This window comes from Anas platyrhynchos, chromosome 2 (assembly GCF_047663525.1).
Source record: "Anas platyrhynchos isolate ZD024472 breed Pekin duck chromosome 2, IASCAAS_PekinDuck_T2T, whole genome shotgun sequence".
Classification (NCBI taxonomy): Eukaryota; Metazoa; Chordata; class Aves; order Anseriformes; family Anatidae; genus Anas; species Anas platyrhynchos.
In genome coordinates this window covers 100539086-100561809 of record NC_092588.1, presented here as the reverse complement: position 1 = coordinate 100561809, position 22724 = coordinate 100539086, and the positions used below count along the sequence as shown (strand labels likewise).

The 22724-nt window shown below is 36.4% G+C and overlaps 1 protein-coding gene across 24 annotated transcripts in view; it reads right to left on the bottom strand.

Moving 5' to 3' along the window:
• The window catches only part of SUGCT (succinyl-CoA:glutarate-CoA transferase), a 324219-nt gene that overhangs the window by 104479 nt on the left and 197016 nt on the right, over window positions 1-22724 (bottom strand). For 8 of the 24 annotated variants that reach the window (XM_072033301.1, XM_038174165.2, XM_072033302.1 and 5 more), the window contains one exon: window positions 11436-12129. The exons of the other annotated variants lie outside the window; for them this stretch is intronic. In XM_072033301.1, coding sequence (XP_071889402.1) covers window positions 12074-12129 — 56 coding nt within the window. In that variant the 3' untranslated portion in view covers window positions 11436-12073. Of the gene's footprint in view, window positions 1-11435; window positions 12130-22724 lie in introns of those variants that run through there. 24 annotated transcript variants of the gene reach the window in all.

The following is a 22724-nucleotide window of genomic DNA, read 5'->3' as shown; positions in this document are numbered from 1 at the left end:
GATATCAAAGATTTCTTCTTTCTCAAAGAGACAATTTGAATAACCAGCAAAGAGAAGGCAGTATAGAAGACTAAGCAGGGAACAAACCACCTTACAATCAGTTTGTAATATACTAGTCTATTCTTCTTCCTCCTGTCACCAAAACCCTCCTTTGAGGGGGACATTGGGAAGTGAAACAAAGAGGTCAGCAATGCCAACTGGCCTCCATGTTATAGGAATTCAAGGAATGATCTTTATTTTCCTCATTAGATGTGAACACACACAGCACAAGGAAAAGGCATAACAAAATGGAAATAGGCTCCTTGCCATTTATTATGCAGTGTTTGGCCCTTAGACTGAGAAGGGTGAACATGATTGTGAAAGATAAAACCTTATTGTACAGTCTCCACTTCTGAGGTTAAAAGGAGTTTTTATTAAAGTGAATTAAAAGTTTTGCTTATTCACTATAAACATTTCAAGGATACACTGTGTCAAACAGCTCCTTATGTTAAATACAATATATGACACTGATGTTTTCCATAGTTTATCATCGATAGAACTGGAAGCGTAACAGCAATGGTTTTTAACTTTATGGGCAGACAAAGAGGTGGCCACCAGAGACAGGATGAAGTCTAAACATTCTTGATCTTTGGGGTGAATGGGAAATCAGATGAATGTGGAGGGACCACACATGGTCTCTTGGGAGAAGGCTGCTGGCAGCCTTGTGTAACAGTCCTTTTTTTGGCTCACACACAAAGGAATGGGAGAATCAGCTCTAAGAAAGTCACACTTCTGGACAGATGCAAGTCATTCCAACTGCATGTACCATATGCGAGGAATAGTAAGAAAAGGACTGAATATAAAAAAGCAAGAGAGGGAAAGTGACAGAGCCCTGGAAATTGGGTTCCTCCTGAAGTAGCAAGGGGCTTAAAAAACACTTGCCATGCCAAGTAAGCCCAGAGAACTTTTCCTGCTGCCAGCTGAGCTCTCAGGCAGATTAAACAAAGAAAGGAAAATGAACAAAATGGTATTAACAATAAAAAGACAGGAGTCAGCATAAGATCCAGTGAAATGAAGCCTTTTGTATGTCCGCCTGCTCTTGTTAACCTAACCTGAACTCCCCACGTGACTACTTTGGGTCAAGAAATAGAGTGATTACAAGCAAAGAGCTACTGCTCTTTGTCCACATGAGGTAAGTAGTTTTAATCCTTGCAGCAATGCTCCATGCAAATGGGAACATGGTTTTGAAAATGCACCAAAGAGTTTCACATTAATGTGCAGATCTACCACTGTGAAAGTTGCCTGCTTTCAGGCAGGTAGAGTGGTTTATTCTGCTACCAAAACAGACAGGGAAACAGACAAGAAATTGCTGTTAAAATGTGCCATAACTTCAGATGTAACCAAAAGGCTGAAATACTCCAATTTGTCTAGAGACAGCCTTTGCCAGCCTACATCTACCCTCTATCAGAAAGGATAAGGAAGAACAAAAAGCTCACCTCTGACTTAGCCTTACTAGCAAAAGTACATGCAGTTAAGCTGTGAAATAAAATTCTGCTTTTTTTTTTTTTTTTTTTTTTTTTTAGGGAAAAACAGTATGACTTATAGCAACAAAACCCATAAACTATGTTTCTCTAGGAGACCTTGCCAGTACAGTTTAGCCACGAAATACATTTTAGTGTTAAAAAACTTAAGAAATGCCATAAGATATTGCACAAACAATGTTAACAGAAATTGGAAAACAGGGAGTTGAATCCTCCTTATTGGTTGAAGTTTTGTCACCAACTTCATTTGGGGTAGATTTTCACCCATAAATCCACAATCAATTGCTTTTATGATCTAGGTAGTTAGACTCAGGTATCCAGAACTATCAACACACAATTGCACCTGAAAAAAATAACTGTTAGTCTCCATTCTACATATACACAGACCTAGTATTTGTACAATGCTTAACATACAATTCAAGCTACATACTTTGATGCTGTGGTGACTTGTTTCATAAGGGCCCCCAGAGACTTTGATTTCCAATCATATAACCAATGTTAAATAAAAAGTTCCTGGATGTGAGTTTCGTGACTGTGCAAGAGCTGTTATGAACTAAGGTTTCTGTTTCTTTCCTCTGTGATATACTGGCAAGATGCAATCCTTCTCCCAATGAAATCAATATCATCTTTGTCACTGATTGCCAAAAGGGACATATTCTTAGGTTTGTGTACTGTCATTAATGGGCTAGTGACTCCATCTTACATCCCAGATTACCTCAAACTCACCAGGTCCTTACAAAAAAAGACCTGAAACATACTGAAATAATAAAAATATCAGCTTGGTGAGGACTGTTAACAATCGAATAAAAGGTTAACAATGGTTTAAAAACAGCTGAAGTTTTCAAAATTTTCAACACAGTGTCCTAGAAAACCAAAATATCATTAAACTTGCCTTAGAAAAGAAGCCTTTAACATCAAACAGTAACAGGTATTTATCTTCAGAGCAATACATTACAGGTGACCTCTATAGATTGGAAATAGGATTACATCAACAAACCTTTCACTTTAAAGTGGTGGATGGTATGAGATGAAAGGGTGCTCTCCCTAACATTTCACAGTGCTAGTGGCTCAGGTTTAAAGGAAGTATGCAACCAGGTATTCCCTGTCACATTCTAATCTGCAATACTGACATGGACGTGAAAAGCAAAAGCCTTTGAAAATGATACTTTCAGACGATGAAAAAAAACCTGGAGAACTGTGCACAAATGGGTGTGAGAAACGTGAGGAGGAATACAGATAAGGAGATAAAGAGGAACCTTTACAACGAACATAGCCACATACTTATGCCATCAGCAATAATTTATGTCTGTAGCAGTGTGGATTAGCTTCAGATGAAATGATATTAGAGTTTGAGGTTTAAGCCTAATACCCACATTTGGTGTCTCCTTGTTTCTGTAAAGGTGTCAAATATGTAGCCTGTTTTTCACAGCAGGCAAGCCATAAAGTTACTTTCCTGAACGGTATTTTACAAGCAAAATAGCTACTTTTATTCAAAGATTTAGCAAACAAACAATCAAACAAAAAATGTAAAGCAACTTCAGTCCTGCTATTCCCTTTCATGATTTGCCTGGTGTCCTAGGCACACTGAGCTGGTTTGAACCACCCTTGTTTAGTGCAATAAGAAATTCCTATTTACTTCTTATTTAATGTTTTTTTGTTTTGTTTTTTTTTTCCATTACACACACACACACACAAATATCAACAGATGCCCAATTATACTATATCTTGATGACTCCATTATAACAATTCACATCATATCCTGTGAAACTGATGAGAGGATTCAACTTCCCAGCACTACTCGTTTTAGGGATCAGTGCTTTTCCTGATGAACTGTTCTGATTCAGTAGACCTGAGCTGGGTCTACAGAGCCTACAGCGGACTTTGTATGTCATACATCATTTTAAATTTAAAATAATCATTATCTGGAAAATAAATAGAAATTATGAGAGGAGAATCTTGAGTCTCAAGTCTTCAGGGACTGATTTAGCACTGTAAAGTTTAAGCAGGCATATACAAAGAGAGCCTGAACACTAAATGATTCATTGAAGCATCTGAATAAAGAAATATAATCCAAGTAATTATTTAACTCACTACAGCAAAACTACAGTTTGAAAAAGTGGCTTACATTATCTCATCAATCTCATTGTCCAAAAGAGTGACTGTAACAAAGTAATCATAGAATATCCTGAGTTGGAAGGGACCTATAAGGATCATCGAGTCCTACTCCTGGTACCACACAGGTCTACACAAAAATTCTGACCACATGACTAAGTGCACAGTCCAAACACCTCTTAAACTCCGACAGGCTTGGTGCCATGACTACTTCCCTGGGGAGCCTATTCCAGTGCGCGACCACCTTGTCAGTGAAGAACCTCTTCCTGATATCCAGCCTGAACCTCCCCTGTTGCAGCTTGACTCCATTCCTGTGGGTCCTATCACTGGTCACTAAAAGGAACAGATAAACGCCTTCCCCTCCACTCCCCCTCATGAGGAAGCTGTAGACTGCAATAAGGTCTCCCCTCAGCCTCCTGTTTTCCAGGCTGAACAGGACAAGTGACCTCAGCCGCTCTTCATAAGTCTTCCCCTCTAGGCCCTTCACCATCTTTGTAGCCCTCCTCTGGACACTCTCCAACACTTTCATGTCCTTTTTGTACTGTGGTGCACAAAACTGCACACAGTACTCGAGGTGAGGCCACATCAGCGCAGAATAGAGCAGGACAATCACTTCCATCAACCGACTAGCAATGCCATACTTGATGCACCCCAGGATATGGTTGGCCCTCCTGGCTGCCAGGGCACACTGCTGGCTCATATTCAGCTTGCTCCAGCAATGCTTGATCCAGAATTTGTCTCTAACTCTATATCCTAGTGATACAAAATGAGTTAAATATATACTCATAAAATCTGTATATGTTCCTCACTATTACTTAGAGACATGAAAACTGTTTCTTAACAGTATTCTACAATAGTGTCCAACATTTTTAAAAGCTTTACAATGCACCCTGAGCTCCATGTTTGGTGGTACACTGACGGCAAGCCAGTTGCTAGTTCTGTATAAAGGATATAGCCCTCTGTTGCCAGACACTTCCTTTATTCTTCATAGTTTGAATTTTGCTGGAAGAGATTTCAAATCTGACCACAACAGTTAAGGAAAAAAAAAATGCATTCTAATATAAAATATACAAATCAGAAAATATATACAACTAACAAAAATAGATTCAGTACTACTTGATGAGAGGTATTTGCTCTCCCCTCCAACATTCCAGTAATGTAAAACCAGTGTATAAGGTAGAAAATCATTTTTCAATTTCAGGAAACATCATTACTAGCTGCCAAAAGTCTATCTGTATAATAAGAACTATTTGCTAAAGCTGAACACCTGCAGTTTTATAGAAGGCCTCCGAGGACAGCTGTAAGTAAGTATTCCAGTCTACTGATACAGCAGCCAATCAAAACCTGAAGGTTTTGTCTCTGAAAACAACACGTTTTGCTACCCAGGGCTACATTTGCATGTACAAACATTCTATTTAGACAGATAGATAGACAGACAGACAGATAAATACACCAATCTCCTGAACATGATATAATGCCTTGTATGCAAAAGCCAAGGCTAATGAAGGAAGTCCTAGCCGCATCCTAAAAGTACAGTTTCCTGCTTCCAAAATGCTCTTGGAAGCACTCCAGAGTGCTGGAAGTTTGCATTGTAGCAAACTGTCATACAAATATGTGTGTGTTAGTTGCCTTCCCAAATACAAGGCAATAGTTTTAAATAGTTCATAGAAAATGATCAGTACAAATGAAACATCTTTCTCATAATATATATAAACAATCCATGCACTCCACTAACTCTGCTGGCTTCAGTCCTACCACCATTTCAGGTATTAATAAGATATACTTTTTATTATTTGGTCAATGACCTCATTAACAAAGTTCTGCTATTCTTATTTAATAACAGCCAGACACTGTTACTAAAAGGTTATGCTTCTTTACAGAAATTTTACCTACAAAAAAATCAGTCCTTATATTTAAAAGTCCATACATATTTATGAACTACCAAAGTGCTCTTAATTAAATTCACATGGACAAGGTGAATGTGACAGAAAATAGCCAGACTTTAAATGTGCAGAAACAGCACAGCAAGAAAGAGGACTCTCCCTTCTCACTGCACTGCGATAAAAAGTATTTCCCACTACTCTATTGCCATCCTCCTTGGTTGGTGCAGATTCTGTCTCAGATCTCCAGCTGCATTAACCATCTCATACCACAGGTTTTGTGCACACATGGTATATTTGACTCCAGTAATTAACCCACAAATGACCAATATTTCCAGAAATGTTACAGTAAATAGGTATCCAGATAGAGGACACTTCTTTCCCCTTAATTTTTTGTCCATCTGTTTGAAGATGAGCTGAAATGATAGATGCTGCTTAACCTGGTATCTGCTTCTCAACTCTTCCACAGGCAGAGGTCATGAGCATAGACATGCACAATGCAGAACTTTTTCCCTCCTCCTCTGAGCAGAGAAAGGAGCCTATCTTCCAAAACATTTTTCTGAGCACACACAGTTTTGCCAACTGCCAACCAGGCTCCATGTCATGCAAACTGCGTGCTGAATTTCAGCCTTTTATAATCCACTAAGTAGAATCTTCTGCAAAGAGAAGGATCTGGAAGAAATATAAATTGAGATACAAATAAACTTTAAAAAAATAAAAATAAAAATAAAACTCTCAATTTCAACAGGTGTTTGTAAAGCCAGAAGTAGCATTGTTCTTGAAGTGAAACCATAAACTCTTTTCAATGTACTTCTATGTAAATGAGACAAGCTCAGCTCTTATCTAAAGGTAAAAAAAATGAACATTATGCACCATCTTCCAAACTTAAAGGAAGAAATTAATGCTGTTAACTGCGGAAAGGGGAGAGGGAGGGGGAGGATCTACTCCTGTCTTGTCTCCACCAGCTTTCCATGTACAATGGGGTCATTTCACATATTATACACAATGGAAAAATGTGAATGTGGGAATGGTTTCAAGGAAAGTTTCAATAACTGGACTCTAACAGAACCTCTGTGTATGCTCAGACTTGTCTCCTCCTCAGTCATGAGTGCAAACAAATGACAGCAGGTCCGTGGCTTACCAGAAGAGCCACGGTAAAACTGATTTGAACCACAAGTTTATCTTCCTATCAGAAAGCCTTTTTTTTTTTTAAATGACTTGATTTAAAAAAAAAAAAAAAAAAAAAGGGGGGGGGGGGTCTATGCCAGACAAGCTCACGTGGTACCTCAAGTAAGGTTCAACCCATAGTGAAGATGAAGGTCTAAAAGCAATTAAGTAACTTTAAAAGAACACTTACTCAAGCAGTATCTATTCTCTATGGCCCAATATCCACATGCTTATCTATAATATCAAATAATGTAACATCGCACAATCTGAATTTTCAATTTTTCTGGCTGAAGCTCTAGTCACACCAAAGTCAGTCTCTACTGACTATTTTCCTGAGGGCAGATTTCATCCTTGTTATTTGGAGAATTGGCATTCTGCACTGAATATCTGGATATAAAAGCACAACAGAACACAGGACACAGAATACAGTCTGCATTACATAAAAGTATTTTTCATAGAATCATTAAATGCTTTATGTTGGAAGGGATCTTTAAAAGGTCATCTAGTCCAAACCCCCTGCCATGGGCAGAAACATCTTTCAGGTTGCCCAAAGCCTCATCCAGCCTGTTCTTGAACACTTCAAGGGATGGGGCATCCACTACTTCTCTGGACAACCTGTGCCAGTGCCTCGCCACCCTCATAATGAAGAATTTCTTACTAATATATAATCTAAATCTACCTTCTTATAGTTGAAAATCACTACCTCCTGTCCTAACACTACAGACCCTGTTAAAAAGTCTCTCCCCCTTTTTTTTTTTTTTTATTTTTTTTTTATTTTTTAAGTAACGAAAGGCTGCAATAAGGCCTCCCTGGAGCCTTCTCTTCTCTAGGTTAAATAACCTCAGTTCTCTCACCTTTTCTTCATAGGACAAGTGCTCCAGACCTCTGATCATTTTTGTGGCCTTTCTCTGGACGTGCTGTAACAGGTCCATGTCTTTCTTTTGCTGGGGGCCCCAGAGCTGAACACATACTCCAGGTGTGTGTGTGTGTGCTTTGTTTTTTCACTTGTATGCTTCCAGTAAGGTGCATTTTCTACATGAAAATTCTTGTTCCCTCTTCATTATGTTGTAATTTGATGCATATCTCTTATCAAAGTAAATATATTTTCTTTGGATTAAGAGAAATATCCCGCTGTCCAGGTAAGCACTATACAAACACAAAAATGACATCCAAAGAAACTGAAATGGTCATCACTAGACAACTTTTCTGAGAAAAATTAATTTCTGAGAAATTTTTTATTTCTAACAAGGAAATCTAAAAATTATATCCTTAGCATACAATCTTATACATTGCTTAAAATATATGTTAGTAAACCTACTGAAAGGATAGTTTTCCACAACAACCTATAGCTCCTTTTATCTTGTAACTGTATATAATTGTAAATATATATATATGGCTCATAGACATTCATTGATTTTGTTATTGTTGACCATCAACTTTCTTCGGCAGAAGTAATAACTTAATTCTTGGTTCAAGTTCAGTAAGAGCTCAGAATGATGTTTTAGTTAGAAAGAAAATCCCTTAGACTCTACACAGGCAAAAGCTGGCTATTGCAGAGGTACCTGTGTTTAAAGGGTTACGTTTAACAAATTATTCATAATTACTTTTTTTTTTTTTTAATTAAAAACTGATCATTAGTGAAATATTTAATTCCATAATTTGACAACAGCAAAAGCAGGAAATTCACAGTTGACATTCCTACAGAAACTTTAACTCTGTCCCACTGTGTATATTTATTTCAACTGAGCCTTTTTTTTATGACCTCATAACACATGTGAAATTAAGGAAGGTGCTAGGAAAAAAATCCTAAAATTCATGTAAATCAGACATATGTCATTAAGTTCCACTATCACAGCAGTAGCATTTGAGCATGGAGATTGTATTCTTAATAAAAATTATACATGTTGACTATTCCATGTATTTATTGAATATTATTGCCTGTGAATGCGCATGTTCTACCAATATATCTGGTTGCTCACCTTTCACATTAGAATGGTTACTTTATCCACACCTGGATGCAAGAAACCTGGCACTTGAAAGAGTCTGTTAGGTATCAGTCTCCAGGTAAGTGCTACCAAACTGAATCCAAATTTGGCTCCTGGAGGTCTACAGTCATTTGCATTCCAACTAAAATCTAATAACCTACCAATCCCAATCTGTCTCCATACATAGAAAACTCAAATGCTCTTGGCAGTGTTTTCCCAGAACCAGAGCACTAGAATACTGAGGGCATCAACTCTCCTGTGCTCCTACATGGAATTGGGACAGGCTCATCTAAGTTTATGAGCTCTGGGTTTGCTGTATACAGACTTATTCCATTCCACTTTGTTCTAAATTTCACATTAGAATGGATGCAGAGTGGCACAGAAACATGAACCTATCACAAACCTGGTATGTACATCCTAATAAGACCATTTGCTGTAGTGAAGGTAAATGTGATGCAGTTCCTTCCCTTGTGGGTTTTCAGGAATTGGCCCGAGCCCAACAAATTCAACACTGTGTTGCACCTAACAAGTAAAAAAGATTTGTTGCTGCTCCCCTTGGGATGTTCATCATCTTGGGTTTACCAGCAGACCGAAACAGGTTCCATGTATTTGTGGCCCAAATTGGCCTGCACTGGGTGACACTGTGAAGTCTCTGTACTCCCCAAAATAATATGTAATACAGCAATGAGAGGATCTTTCCACTACCTGGGAACATGACAACACCTGGTACTTCATGAAATTTGAGTGCAAGTACTTCCACACCTGTGTTTAGGCAAGCATTTTCAAATGCTGCTGAAAAGACCTAAGTATCCACAGAGTTCAAATTTAAAAATACTATAGAACCAAAAGGACCTCTTTCAGCTGCACTACACTGGGTATTTCACATCCTGAAAGCTCAAAAAGGCATCTCACAGCACTTCATAAAGCAAGTCAGGCATAGGTCTCACAGGCAGAAATAAAATTCAGAAAACCTAACCTGCAAGAAGAGAGGGCAATTCCAGTGACTTTGCACATCTCTATCTCGAGGTAAGAGAGGGAGATGATTTGAGGTCTAAAGGTAATGAAGAGACATCTCAGGGCTCTCATTTCAGTGAGGATTGCTGCTTTTCAGAGCAGAAAATTTGAGAAATGAATGAACACAATTCTGTCTGCAAAGCAGGAGATGACACAGCTAACTGGAGTTGTGTACCTACTAGACACACTCTGACTATTATTGAGAGAGTACATATTCATCACCCTAAGTTTTAGAGGAGATTTTTTACTGCAATGGTGCATAAGAGGCCTTAGCTAGAACCTAAATGCTGTTTCTGTAGACAAAGTTAAGATGTCGGTCACACACAGTATTTTTCAACTGGAAAACAGTATTTAAACTATGATATGTGTTCTCTGAGGAAACTTAAAGAATGATTTTCAGAGGGAAAATTCTGATGCCATTCTGCATAGCCCTTTCTAGAGTTTTCCGTACTGAGCTTTTGCTTTGTAGACTATACAAGGAAACTGTATCTTACTGGATAGTGCTATGTGGTGTACCTATGCTATGTACCGGATATTGCTATCTTCAACCATAAACTATTTGGCTTTCTTAAACCAAAGAAATTTTTAACCCCACCTTTGGAATAGCTGAAAATATGGCATGCGGTATACCATGAAACTAATCACACAAGATGCACATGAAAAACATGCTAATTGCAATTACTTTTGGTCACTGAGAAATATATACCATATTCTTGAATTAAACATTATCTCCCTTCAGCAACAGTGGAAGTTCACTGAACAGATGGAAGCTGTACATAGTCTAAATTTGCTGCTATGCAGCCATTTCCATTACCTTTCAAAATGAAATACAGTGTACACAGAACACAGAGGCCACACAGTAATGTTTTCTTTCACCTCTGAAGTTCAGCACAGCTTATTACCTTGCTTGTCTGCAAAAATGCTTGTTATTTCTAAGTACTTTTAAATGGATGGCTATGGAAGACTATTTTAAAGTGTAGCATTGCTTTTTTTTTTTTTTCTTTTCCTCTTTCTCATGAGAGAAAGTTAAGTGACTACATGGGCACTGGCTGTGTAAAATGCATCATTTCTAAGTTGGTTATGTGTATCAACACAGAAGCTATATCTTTTTTTCAGTTTGGAAAGGCAGGCAGAACAACATAGACCTCATCGGAATCTAATATCTAACAATTACATATAACAAAAGATTTTAAATATGTGATTAAAAACAAGAATAATACAAAGTTACCAATAATCTTCCACAGTGGCATATAACTGGATTTTGTCAACACCAGAAAGATAGTGAGGAACTCACAGTACCTATAGCATGGAAAGTTTAAGCCCTCATTCAGTATTTATTTACAAAATGAGTACAGCTGAACAATGACCTCCAACTGTCCCTGAGGAAAACAAATGGACAAACAAAACAAGTGTTAAATCAGTTTCTTTGAATTCTGTAAAAACTACTGCAATGGGGTATGTAAAAGTTTAGGAAACTGATGAACTTCTCAGATGTCTGCAGGATAAGAAGCAGCCAGATAGAATTACTGGGGCTCATGTCATTAGAAACGACACAAATACATTTGTTTTTCTCTTTCCACTCCAATGGAAATGTTTGTAGTTGGTTTCCAAAATGTTGAGTAACAGCCAGTAGAATATTAACAGTTCACAAAAGAGCATTTTGATAAGACCTCATTGGGCACCTTCATTACCCATTCCTCTATGTTGAAATGATTTTTGCTACTGTCCTGTAAAAAGTAGTGCAAAAAAACTTGAAATAACATTTTGATAAAGATCTTATTTATTTATTTATTTTAATAAAAAGCCAGTTAGACAATTCCTCTTAGGAAACAGTATGTGCAAAAGCAGTACCAACAGATTGCACTGGTAGATAAATAAAGGGATTTAGGCTTTGAAAACTTGCTCAAAGGTACACTAGATAGTATGACTGTAATAGCTTTTTTTTTTTTTTTTGGCAAAAGCATAGAAGTTATGGCATTTAATAATAATGTATTATTAATGTATTAATAATAATGTATTAAAATGATCATTCTTTAATATCTACTCCCACTTTAAATCATCTCATAACTTTCTTATTACAATGCATAATAATATACCAACTCCCTGGTTCATCCTTGCTTTGAAATTCTGTGGTGGCACTTGGTAACCACTTCAGTCCTGACCAACAGCTTCAGTGGTCATTGGATTGGATTTTAATATTGCAGGAAATTCAAGCAAACCCAGAGAAAATTCTACCAGTTAGCATTGCAGATGATATGTGGGTTAAGCAGTAGGTTAAAGGCTAATAAGCTGAAAGATGTGAATGTATGGCTGTAAACCATCATGGACTGCTTTGGATAGGCCACTTCCACACGAATTTACAAACTCTCCAGGAAACCAGTGTCTTCAGAAGCAATCATGTGCCCAACCAGCACTGTGGAACTGGGTTTGTTTTTCTTCTGTGACTTCCACCTTAAAATAATGAAAACGGATTTTTCTCAGATTTTTAGGAGGATAAGTTCACTAAGAGCTTAGAGACAATGCAGGAGAGAGAACACTGGGAGTCAAAGAACTTTTTGATTCCCAGTCCCCATATTAAAGTCAATTTAATAGTCTTCTAATGAAGAATTAGCTTATTCAAATATATTTACTAACAGAATATAACATTGACAATTTTATTTTCTTGAGTATTTTTCAGTAGTCAAAAATGAACAGTTGAATGAATTTGAATACTTCTAAAAAAGAGAGAGAGAAAATTACAGATATATTGCTTTTCCTTCAAGTATAAAAGAAAAATATCCAAGATTGTAATTCAATAAGAAAAGCCAAAATAAGTGACTATTTTTGAGTATTTTACTGCAAAATCCTTTCCAGAATAATCATTTCAGCTACAAAATTTTCTACTTTATTAGTTTTCTGTATTTTTGGATATCCACAACGAAATGGTGGAAGTTCAAACTACAACTTTTTTTTTTTCCCACTACATAATTCAGAAAGAACAAGAGGAAAACAGTTGTTTCCCCCATTATCAGGCAGTAAGCAAAGGTATGCCAATAGGAAATTAGCTTACGCAATTAACTTTGTGCAGCATCAGTGTCAGAAAGTGAGGATTTGCAGCTGAATGTCATAATACCTTTTGCAGTAGATGTATTTGAGCAATGCTTCAATATCCTTAGTATATCCTACAGTGTCATACTCAGCTACGAACAAGTGCAAAAAGAATACTGTTCTAATAGAGTCAAAGCCTAAAGGCAGAAAGAAGGGGATAACGTACACAGCTTTTCCAGCCTTCTACTAGGAAAGCCCATATCCTAGAAATACCCACTTATGGTGGCAACAAAAAGAATCTATGAACTACACAACACCCCATTAACACAAGAAGTCTGTCTTTATGACAAGCGTTAGGAATTCCTTAACAACTTAAAATGTTCAGAAAAATCCAGGACCTTTTACCTTTAGAAGGGCTTCTTCAGTCCAGTAATGAACCTTAGCACATGAAGAAGCATTAATACAGAACTGAATCAAATTAAAGGGTTTAAATACTTAAGTAATTTTAGTATCAGTTTCTAGTGTCATCTTGTTGTCATCTTGTTGTCCAAGCAATGACCCAAGTCAGACTTGTACAGCAGCATAAAGAAAAAGCAAAATTTTACACAGATGAAGAACAATTACTGTGCTTGGTCTGGCATTGAGTCTTATTACAGGAAAAAGAAATAACACCTTGTCCTGTCACTGTTGGACTACGTTGCACAAGTTTGCAACAACTTTAGAAGAGTGTGTACGTGGGCTCTATAGAATTTATTACAATCCTGTGTTACAAAAAGGAGATCTGAAGACTGTCTTACTCTCAAACTATGATTTTTTGATAGTTATTTGAAACACTGTGATAAGTTACAACATGCATACGTTCTGTTTTGCCCAAAGAAGGGAATGAAATAAAAAATAAAAATAAAAAAATAATAATAAATAAATAAATAAATAAACCGTGCCTTTTAAAGAAAGTAAGAACTAAACAAGAATGCAGGTGCTGCAGCATCAAATACTTTTTGAGGACATAATTTAAAAATAAATAAATATCACAGATATAGGAATAAAATGCAATGTTAACAGAAGAGAAAAATATTTTTAAAAAGCAGCAGCAAATGAATTCAGCAAATGAGAACTTCAGATGAAAAGAAGGCTAACCACAATAGGAAATCATGTTTACATACATGTTAACAAATTTAAGTGACTATTTGGAACTTAATTATATGTTAGGCTTGGAAAATGTATGAGCAAAAGAAAGTAGGACTATGCATATGTAAGTGTATATGCCATCCATATATGCTCCTCAGACATTACAGTTTACTGTCTGAAATTTCTTATTATTACTGTAATATGAAAGTGAAAAGAAAAAAAGTTGAACTCATTTGTTTAGTCAGTTTTCAAAATATTCATTCACAATGTTTCAGTCAGCTATGGCTACAATAAAATTGAGCAAGACTAGGTATATGCTCTTGAAATGCAAAGAAATTATTTGAAACATAGAAAAAAAAGTAATATTTTATTTATTTTCTAAGCTTTTTGTCAAATGTTACCTATGGTACCTATCTTCATCAACTCAGAATGTGGCCGGTTGCATCTTCTGCTTGTCAAATACTCATGGGGAACGTGCTATCTGTGTATCTGAGCATCAGAAAGCACAGACACCCTTGTTATTCTCTGGAGGCAACACCGGAGTAATTAAAGAGGGTGCAAAATAAGATTAAAAAAAAAAATCACAGAAAGAGTAGGATGGAACTGAGTGAGGGCTTCCACATCAGCCAGGTAGAGCCATCAGAGCAACAAGAAAAGCTACAGCTGGGTAGGGTTTTTGAAAAGCGAGACCACCTGTATTTGGAAAGAACACCAATGTCTACAAGAAAGATTTACATGTTTGTAGGTGTGAGATAAAACAGATCCTATTAAAGGAAGGTATGCAAACTAACTGAGTCTATATGTATTTATAGGGGAGAGAAGGAACAAAAATCAATGGCAACAGACACAGGATATGAATTTGGAAGGTAATTCTACTACAACTTCTTCCTATATCTGCCCAAATAGGATCTGGGGCAGATTCTGACCTCTGTGAGCAGTAGGACAGGGATGACAAAGAACTAATCCATTGCACTCCTACCAGGGCTGGTCAGAATTTGCTGCAAGGAAGTGATGCAAAGCAGAGCAGACAATTCTAAACTGAGGGAACTTACGGGGGAAAACATGAAGTAAATAACAGAGCACATGGTTCAAGGTAACACAGTGCCATTCTTAGTCAAAATTCTTTAAAAGCTAGACAAAGTAAATAGGAATATATCTGCCCTAGTAAATGGGTCTGGTTGCAACATAAATAAATAAATAAAACACTACAGGAATAAAAAGGGAATTTAGTTAGGACTCCGATACAATATATCACTCAAAGTACTGAGCACATGGAGAGAGTTGCCAAGTGAAATCATCAAAGTAAATGATATAGATGAGTTTAAAAGATACTTAGACATTTTTATGGCGAGAGAGAAAGAGAAAAAGGGATTGAAGGATACAGTAGATACAAACCAGGCAGTAAGGATTGCAATAAACTGAAAGGAGAACCTTCTTGGTTCAAAAGTACTTTTCCGGTCCAGAAATTCCTTTTGTCCATACTGGTGATTAAATGAAACTAACTCCTTATATGTTAAGTATCTGCTAAGCACCATAATCATTACTCCAGAAGTTATGATAGACAGCTGCATGCAGAAAATCCTCATGATTTTGCTTTCCTTCTGGCCACAAAAAGCTACTGTGTTCACTGACGAATTCTGTAACATATATCACTAAGAACAGAACTCATAAAATTCAGATCCTTCCATTTGGCTTGTGAAGAAATGCTCAGGCAAGTTGGGAATATTTTTCAACATTGATCAATCTAACCTCACATATTCCAGCCCAGTAACATGACAGAAGTGCACAGACAGCCCAGCAAATATAGTACGACAAAGACCTTGATTTAATCTTTTTTTGTAGCAGTTTTAACTAAGAAAAAATGACAGAATGGATACAAAATTGGGAAAAGATAAAAAGTCAAAATTAGGTGCTTTAACCAGTACAAATTAACATTTATTGCACAGAAGCTCTATTATCATGATCACATAGAAATAAGAAAAGCTGCTGAGAGTGCTGTTACATAGATAATCAAATACTGTTTTGTTGTGTTTTTTTGTTTGTTTGTTTGTTTGTTTGTTTTCTTTTATTTATTTTTTTTTGTTTGGTTTGTTTGTGTTGTTGTTTTTCTTTTAAGGACACATACACACTAAAATTTGGCTTATCTTTTCATTTTTACACCTCCTGCATTTAACTCTTTTGCTCCATCTTTTCTAAATGACTTCACAGAGCTCACAGTATTCCTAATCACAGCATCCTAAGGTTCAGTAGTGTTTTTTGCACTCTAACAGCAGGCCTGACATGTAGGATTCTCCATGTCTTTTAAGTATTTTGAAACTAAAAGCAAAGAAAGTCCTTTTCATGCTAATGGACTAGATGGAAGAGCAACTCTTGCATCTCTTCCACCTCCTTGCCACAACACACTACACTTCTTATCATTTCTGCTTTAACAATGGTTGACAGCTCAGAAAATGATGAAATACAAAGACTCCCCTATTTTGTGATCCATTCTGACAATTCAGTCATTTACTGTCTGCATACACAACAAATTTCCTTCTTGTTTCTGTTGGAAATATATTAAGGAGAGCAAAAGACTAAGTGCAAAAGGAGATATGCATCTTTCCTGTTGCTAATAGAATTTCTATTACTAGCAGATAATTAATTTTAATTAATTTTTCTTTTATATTTAAATATTGACACAAGAGGCCAAAGTGAATTCAGAATTTTGTTTTAGTTAAGCAAGGAAATAGTCACATGTAGATATATTTTTGTTATATCAAAAACTATATGGTCCTATTTTCCTGAACACAGGACATATCAGATAAAAGTCATCCTCTCTGTATTGATAAACCAATAAGTTTGTCATCTTATCATCTGACTACAAACCATTTCTTCTCAGACTAACAAATTCTCTGGTCTGCAACTGAGGATTTCATTTTTAGCTCCTCTTGTGTCTTTCTCAAACTTCTTTTTTCTCTTCATCTATTTCCTACCAGCCTCATACTACCCAGAAAAGCCCAAGTCCAACAGTTCTTAATTCCTAAGGGTATACATGTACACTTCTTTTTCAGGACAGTGACACGTTTCTGAGTTTTAGCTCATGGCCCCCCAAATGTTCTTCATTTTTCACTCAATGGCAGTATTTCCAATTGACAGAATTGCAAAACTATCCTGATTCGGAGTGAACTGTTTTCCAGACATTCCACAGCTGTAACAATCTGTCCTTGCCTCATGTGTCCACAGGAATTAATTTGCTCAAAAATAAAAATACCAGGAAAAAAAAATACTGCTAGGTTGGCAAAATGAAGCATATGACTAAGACTGATTTTATTCTCTGTCCCCTTTGTTTCAAGGTGGTTCTCATTACAGTAGTAAGCTTGACAGCCCTAAAGTCTGAAACCTTTTGGTCATCCCAGAAAATCAGCAATGAGAACTTTCTACTCTGTCTTGCCCGTAAGCTTCATAAACGATCTGAAGGAATCAAAGCTAGCCAGAAGAAGAATATTCAGGCTTCAAAACTATCCAGATATCCACTTTCATCCTTGAGACTATGAAACAAATGTGCCTATTATGCAGATGTCTAATTGGAGATGACCAGCAATGGTCACTAAGTCAATATTCGAAACATATGTAGCTTTCATAAAATGGCCTGATTTTCAGAAACTAGAACCAAGCATACCTTCACCAGGGTTCCAAGACTATGCTGCTGCTCCTGCAGTGACAATTGCCAGTAAGAGACTTTATTTATTTATTTATCTATCTACAAGGAACATTTTTTTAAACTTGCACTGCTACCTTCCCACATAAAAAGTCTTGAAGAATAACCATGCCTCCAGGAGATTGTATTACTATTTCATTACAGGAGATGTTATGATGTAACAGGGTTTGGATCATTCTCTATATGTCTGCTATTTTTATTTCCTGTCTCAATGATCTCCCACTCATGAAAACAGAATATTCACTTAGATAAGTCTTTAGTCTAATCTAGTTTTGTCTCATGTTCTCAATCAGATTTTGTGTGCTACCCTGAAACACAGAGTTAAAAAAATGTCCAATGACTTATCAGTATAACTCACAAAATAACTAAAAAGATAATCTATAGGGTAACTATATAACAACACACAAAAGAGGCCTTTAAAAGGGCTGTTCAAGCAATACCTAGAGCAAATCATTGGAATTCATGAAGATTTTGTTACCTTCCTGCCTTCTTGTAAAAGCAAGGTGATGCTTTTTCTCTCTCTTCTCTGAAGTATACTGGTAGGCAGAAAACCTCAGGACATTCAAGTGAAAAGCAAATTATACATTGAGTGCAAAAATTTTATCTTCAACTAGGGAGTTTTTTACTAGCTGCTACATAACACTTCTGCCATCACCATTTCTCAAACAAATGTGTTCACATTTGGCAAAGCACATACAGGATTTCAACCTGAAAGCTGTGATGGATATGATTAACTTCACTAATATGGAGACCTACTGACTTCAGTGACCTACCCATGTGAGTATCCAATCGATGCTCACTCCCTTGTACCAATGCTTCAGTAATCACACCACTCCCAAGGAGGCTCTCAAAAACAGCAACAAGAGGAAGACCTCTGAATGGAGAAATGACACAACTGCACAGTGAATATTTATCTTACCTTGCATCTGAATTCTCAGACTACTCTTAGCTTTCCAAACATTTAATTTCAGACATGACTACTTTTTCACTATCTATTCCTCTTCACTACTATCACCCCACCTCACTATCCAAAGAGACTCTCTTCCAGCCACATGTGGAAGCTCTCACTGGACATCTTCAAGGAGGTGAGCTAAAAAGCAGCTTTCCTCTTCCCATATTGTGGTGCAAAGTCTGCTCACAGAAACTTGTCCTCAGAAATGCAAGACCTTTCTGGTTCACAACCCCAGGAATTTGAAGAAAAAGAAAGTAGACCTAGATCCTCCCCACCCTCTGCATTACCATGTAGAACATGGAAAATAATTTGGAAATATACTGTACATGTACTTCCCTCACCCACTTGTACCCACAGCATCATTGAAAGGCTTGATCCCTGTTTTCACCAGTTTATTCTCTAAATGTTTGTTATTAGAATAAACATTCCTGCCAGCCAAGTCATTTTATTGAATCTCCTACAAACATAAGCATTACAGGGCCAAAAGAATTTGGTGTTTTTCATTTAGGAGATTAATTCCTCCTATCTTTCTCTTCACCTGAAAGAGTTGAATGACACAAGTGAAATATCTGGGTGATTTCATTGCCAGCAGTAGAAGTAGGTGCCAAAAAAAAGAGGAAGGCAAAGGAGAGTAGACAGAAGAATGCAAAAATCTCAATTTTAAACCTGTTCCAGATCATGTAAAACTGGCAGTGCATTTGGTTAATCCCTCTAGTGCTTCAGTGGAAAAATCACAGCAGGCAGCTGGATACAACAGTCAAGGCTGCCCTTTCTTGTGTTTTTCCCATTTCTGGCAGCATACTGTCACATATGCAGCATCTGTCCATTTCCACAGACTGTGGCTGTACATTCCATTGACCTAAAATAGTTTAAGGAAAAAGCAAAAGCATAGGTTCAGAGGGCAATGAATAGCTGGGGCTCATGGAATTCTGCAGGTGTGGGATTCCAGATCTCAGCTAGTTACCCCAGCAGCACAAATCACTACAATTACTTGCAGTTTTCATGTCTGCCTTTTTCCACCCAACCAGCATCCAAATTTCAAAAGCTTGATAATGCTGCCATCAAAAATTAATAACAACAAAACCAAAAATTATAATAATTTTAAAAAAATAATAATTTCTAACCTGGTCTCTGACCTTGAATTTTTAATGTGGAAGGACAAGAGGGGCAACCGTAATTCAGGAAAAAGCATTCTTATTAATCCAGAAGTAAAAGTATCAGTAATGTAGATGCATAATGCAGTCTTTAGGATGCCTTTGTACAGATAAAGCACAATTTTCCTTCTTCAACAGCTGCTACATGTAATATTTATTATGTTTTTGAGAAACAAGTGTCAACTCAGTCAGAAGCTTTCTTTTTCACATGATAGATTTCTGATGCACTTATAGATGTAACTCAGTCTCTTTTAAACACATTGTATAGAAGGATGCTGCACAAATGCATAAAATCTTACCCACTACTACGTGGACTCTACATTTATGCTGGTTTTTTATTTAACTTATATCTGGTGACTTCTACCAAAAGTGTACTTGAGCTTGGCACAGTTAAAATACTTACAAACACAAAACTAAGCACTGATCCAAAGAGCTCTCAATCTCAATAAATAAAATGGACAAAAAGTACAAAAGGAAGTTGGATTATTCAGTTTTACATAGTGAGAATTAAAACCATAGCTCTACAGTCTTTAATACTAGGTTACCAAAACAAATAAACAGAAATAAGATCAGGATTAGGCACAAGCAAAAGAAAAAAAAAAAAATCATTTATTCTCAAGCTAACCCCAGATGTGATACAGACATAGCACTGGCTGTAGAAAGACCAGTTAAGTCTGATTTAACAAATATTTGCCCAAACACAGCTTAAGAAGGATGGGTGCCTTCCAGGTCCTGTTTCAGACATGGTGCCACACAGCCACAAGATCTAGCTAATGGCTAACACTTGTGCACTTTTTGTTATTTCTTAGTGCTGCTGCAAATAAAAGTATTCTGATGATGTTGAAGTAACCATTCATTCTATCTTAACAAAACAAAATGGTAATTTTTACTATTGTAATTGTAGCACTGAAAAAGTGGGGAAAAATAAAGCAAATGTTGTGTGAACATGTACAGCATAAAGATTAGCACTGTGTTTCATTTTTAGTAGGTGTTAGGATGTCTTTTACACTATAAACACATCCCTGGAGTTACTCTAATAGATAAGTATAACTGACAGGAAAATAAAAACAATTAAAAAACATACTACAAGTTTTAAAGTGCTGACTGTAAACATTCATAAGATTGGTGGAGTGTTTACATAAAAGAGTAAATCAGCTTAGATTAAAAGATAAAAGTGTTTTAACATACTCTTGGTCAGCTGCAATATTGACAACCAACAGATATATAAACCAAAGAGAGTCAGAAAAGGAAAAACATCTTGCTTTTTCTATACAAAGCTATTGAGTGAAGGTGATTCTACAAATACAAAACCTTAATTGTTATTGTAAATTAGAAGAAAAACAATACTTTTACTAAATAATGTTTATCTGCCAATGGTATTTGAGGAGTTTCCTACAAAATAACACACAGATTAGAGACAAAAATAGTGACAAAAAATAGCATGTGATTAAAAACAGAAAGCCCCTTAAAAAGGTTCAATCACCATGTAATGCTGAAGGACTCAAAACAGTTTCTGAGGTCAGAAAGTGCATGAGTTGAGTGAAATTGTTTGTGGTTAAGAAGCAATAGAGAAGAACATAGCTTGCCATTAGATCCTATTTCTTACCAACAAGTTTCTCAAAAAAAAATAAAAATACTCCTTTTACTTGTAAACATATGTCATAATACAAATAAATGTAATGGAATTTAATAAATTTATGTAATTTCTTTAATTTTCAAGTAAGAGCCACAGTACTGATACTGTTCAAAGCAAAATCTAGGACCAGTCAGCAACTAGCTAAATGAACAAATACCTTTTCACATAGAAATGTTTTGCTTATAGTGTATAAGAAATTAGAGTCCCCTACTGAATTAAACACTCCTTCAAAACAAGTGAAAATTTTCAATCATACTTCAACACAATATCCAATTTCCAGACAACATTCAGTATATTTTATTAAAAATCTGCCCTGATCACCATTCTTTAAAGCTTCCCGGTGTCTCCTTCAACATAGAATACTTACATTTCTGAATCAGCATCTGAAACCTCAAGGCTTGTTTATATATATATATATGTAATGTGTGACTCTTACTCCACACTTCAAGAGCAACAACAATCCATGGATTAGTTGATATATCAGCTTTAGGTAGAAAATCATCAAACTTTACTCAGAAATAACCCTGGATACTTCCTTGACTAACCTAAGGCCTGCAAAGTGCTATCTTTCCTATGCTTGCAAAGCAACATAATTTGTTTTAACTGTTCAAAGTAAAACAAATCTCACCCTTCAGTCCAAGCAAAACATGCGATACTTTCATAAAACGGGAAATTCTTTCTGGTGTTTGGTGTATTTTTGCTTGCCTTCACAGTGTTTTCAGTCTAGAAATATTAAAACACTGGAGTAGACAGAATTTTTAAAATTAATTTGAAAATATTTTTTTTCTAGTTAGAAAAAGAAAACTAATGTAAATCACAGCAAAGTTTGAAAATGAAATAACTCTTTCTGTATGTGCCGACTTCCACCAAGATCTCTATGGAGTCAAGAAAATGTGTTCTAAATATCTATAAAACAGGGAAAAACAAATAAAGAAAGGAAGAACAAGATGTAAGTGAAGCATATTAATTTACTGGATAGCAGATGTATATTAGCCAAAACTGGGAATGAACCAGCTATTCTTGTCTACTGCTATTGTGTACTCGAAATGAGTTGATTTAAAAGGTTCTGGACCAAAAAAGGAGCAGATCCTGGGCACCCTTCAAAAATCCAGAAAAAATCCTCACTCCAAACACCTTCACCAGGTTGCTGTGATAGGCCTACACTTGTTAACTTCCCCAGCAGAGCCAGGGCATCTCACCTCTTCCTGATCAGCCCTTTGACAGAAGCCCAATATAGAAACTGGTATTTCACTTCTCAGCAGAGGGACAGACAGGATAAAGTTATAAATAACAAAGTTGAAATATCACACAGAATCACACAGAATTTCTAGGTTGGAAGAGACCGCAAGATCATCGAGTCCAACATCTGACCTAACGCTAACAGTCCCCACTAAACCATATCCCTAAGCTCTACATCTAAACGTCTTTTGAAGACTTCCAGGGATGGTGACT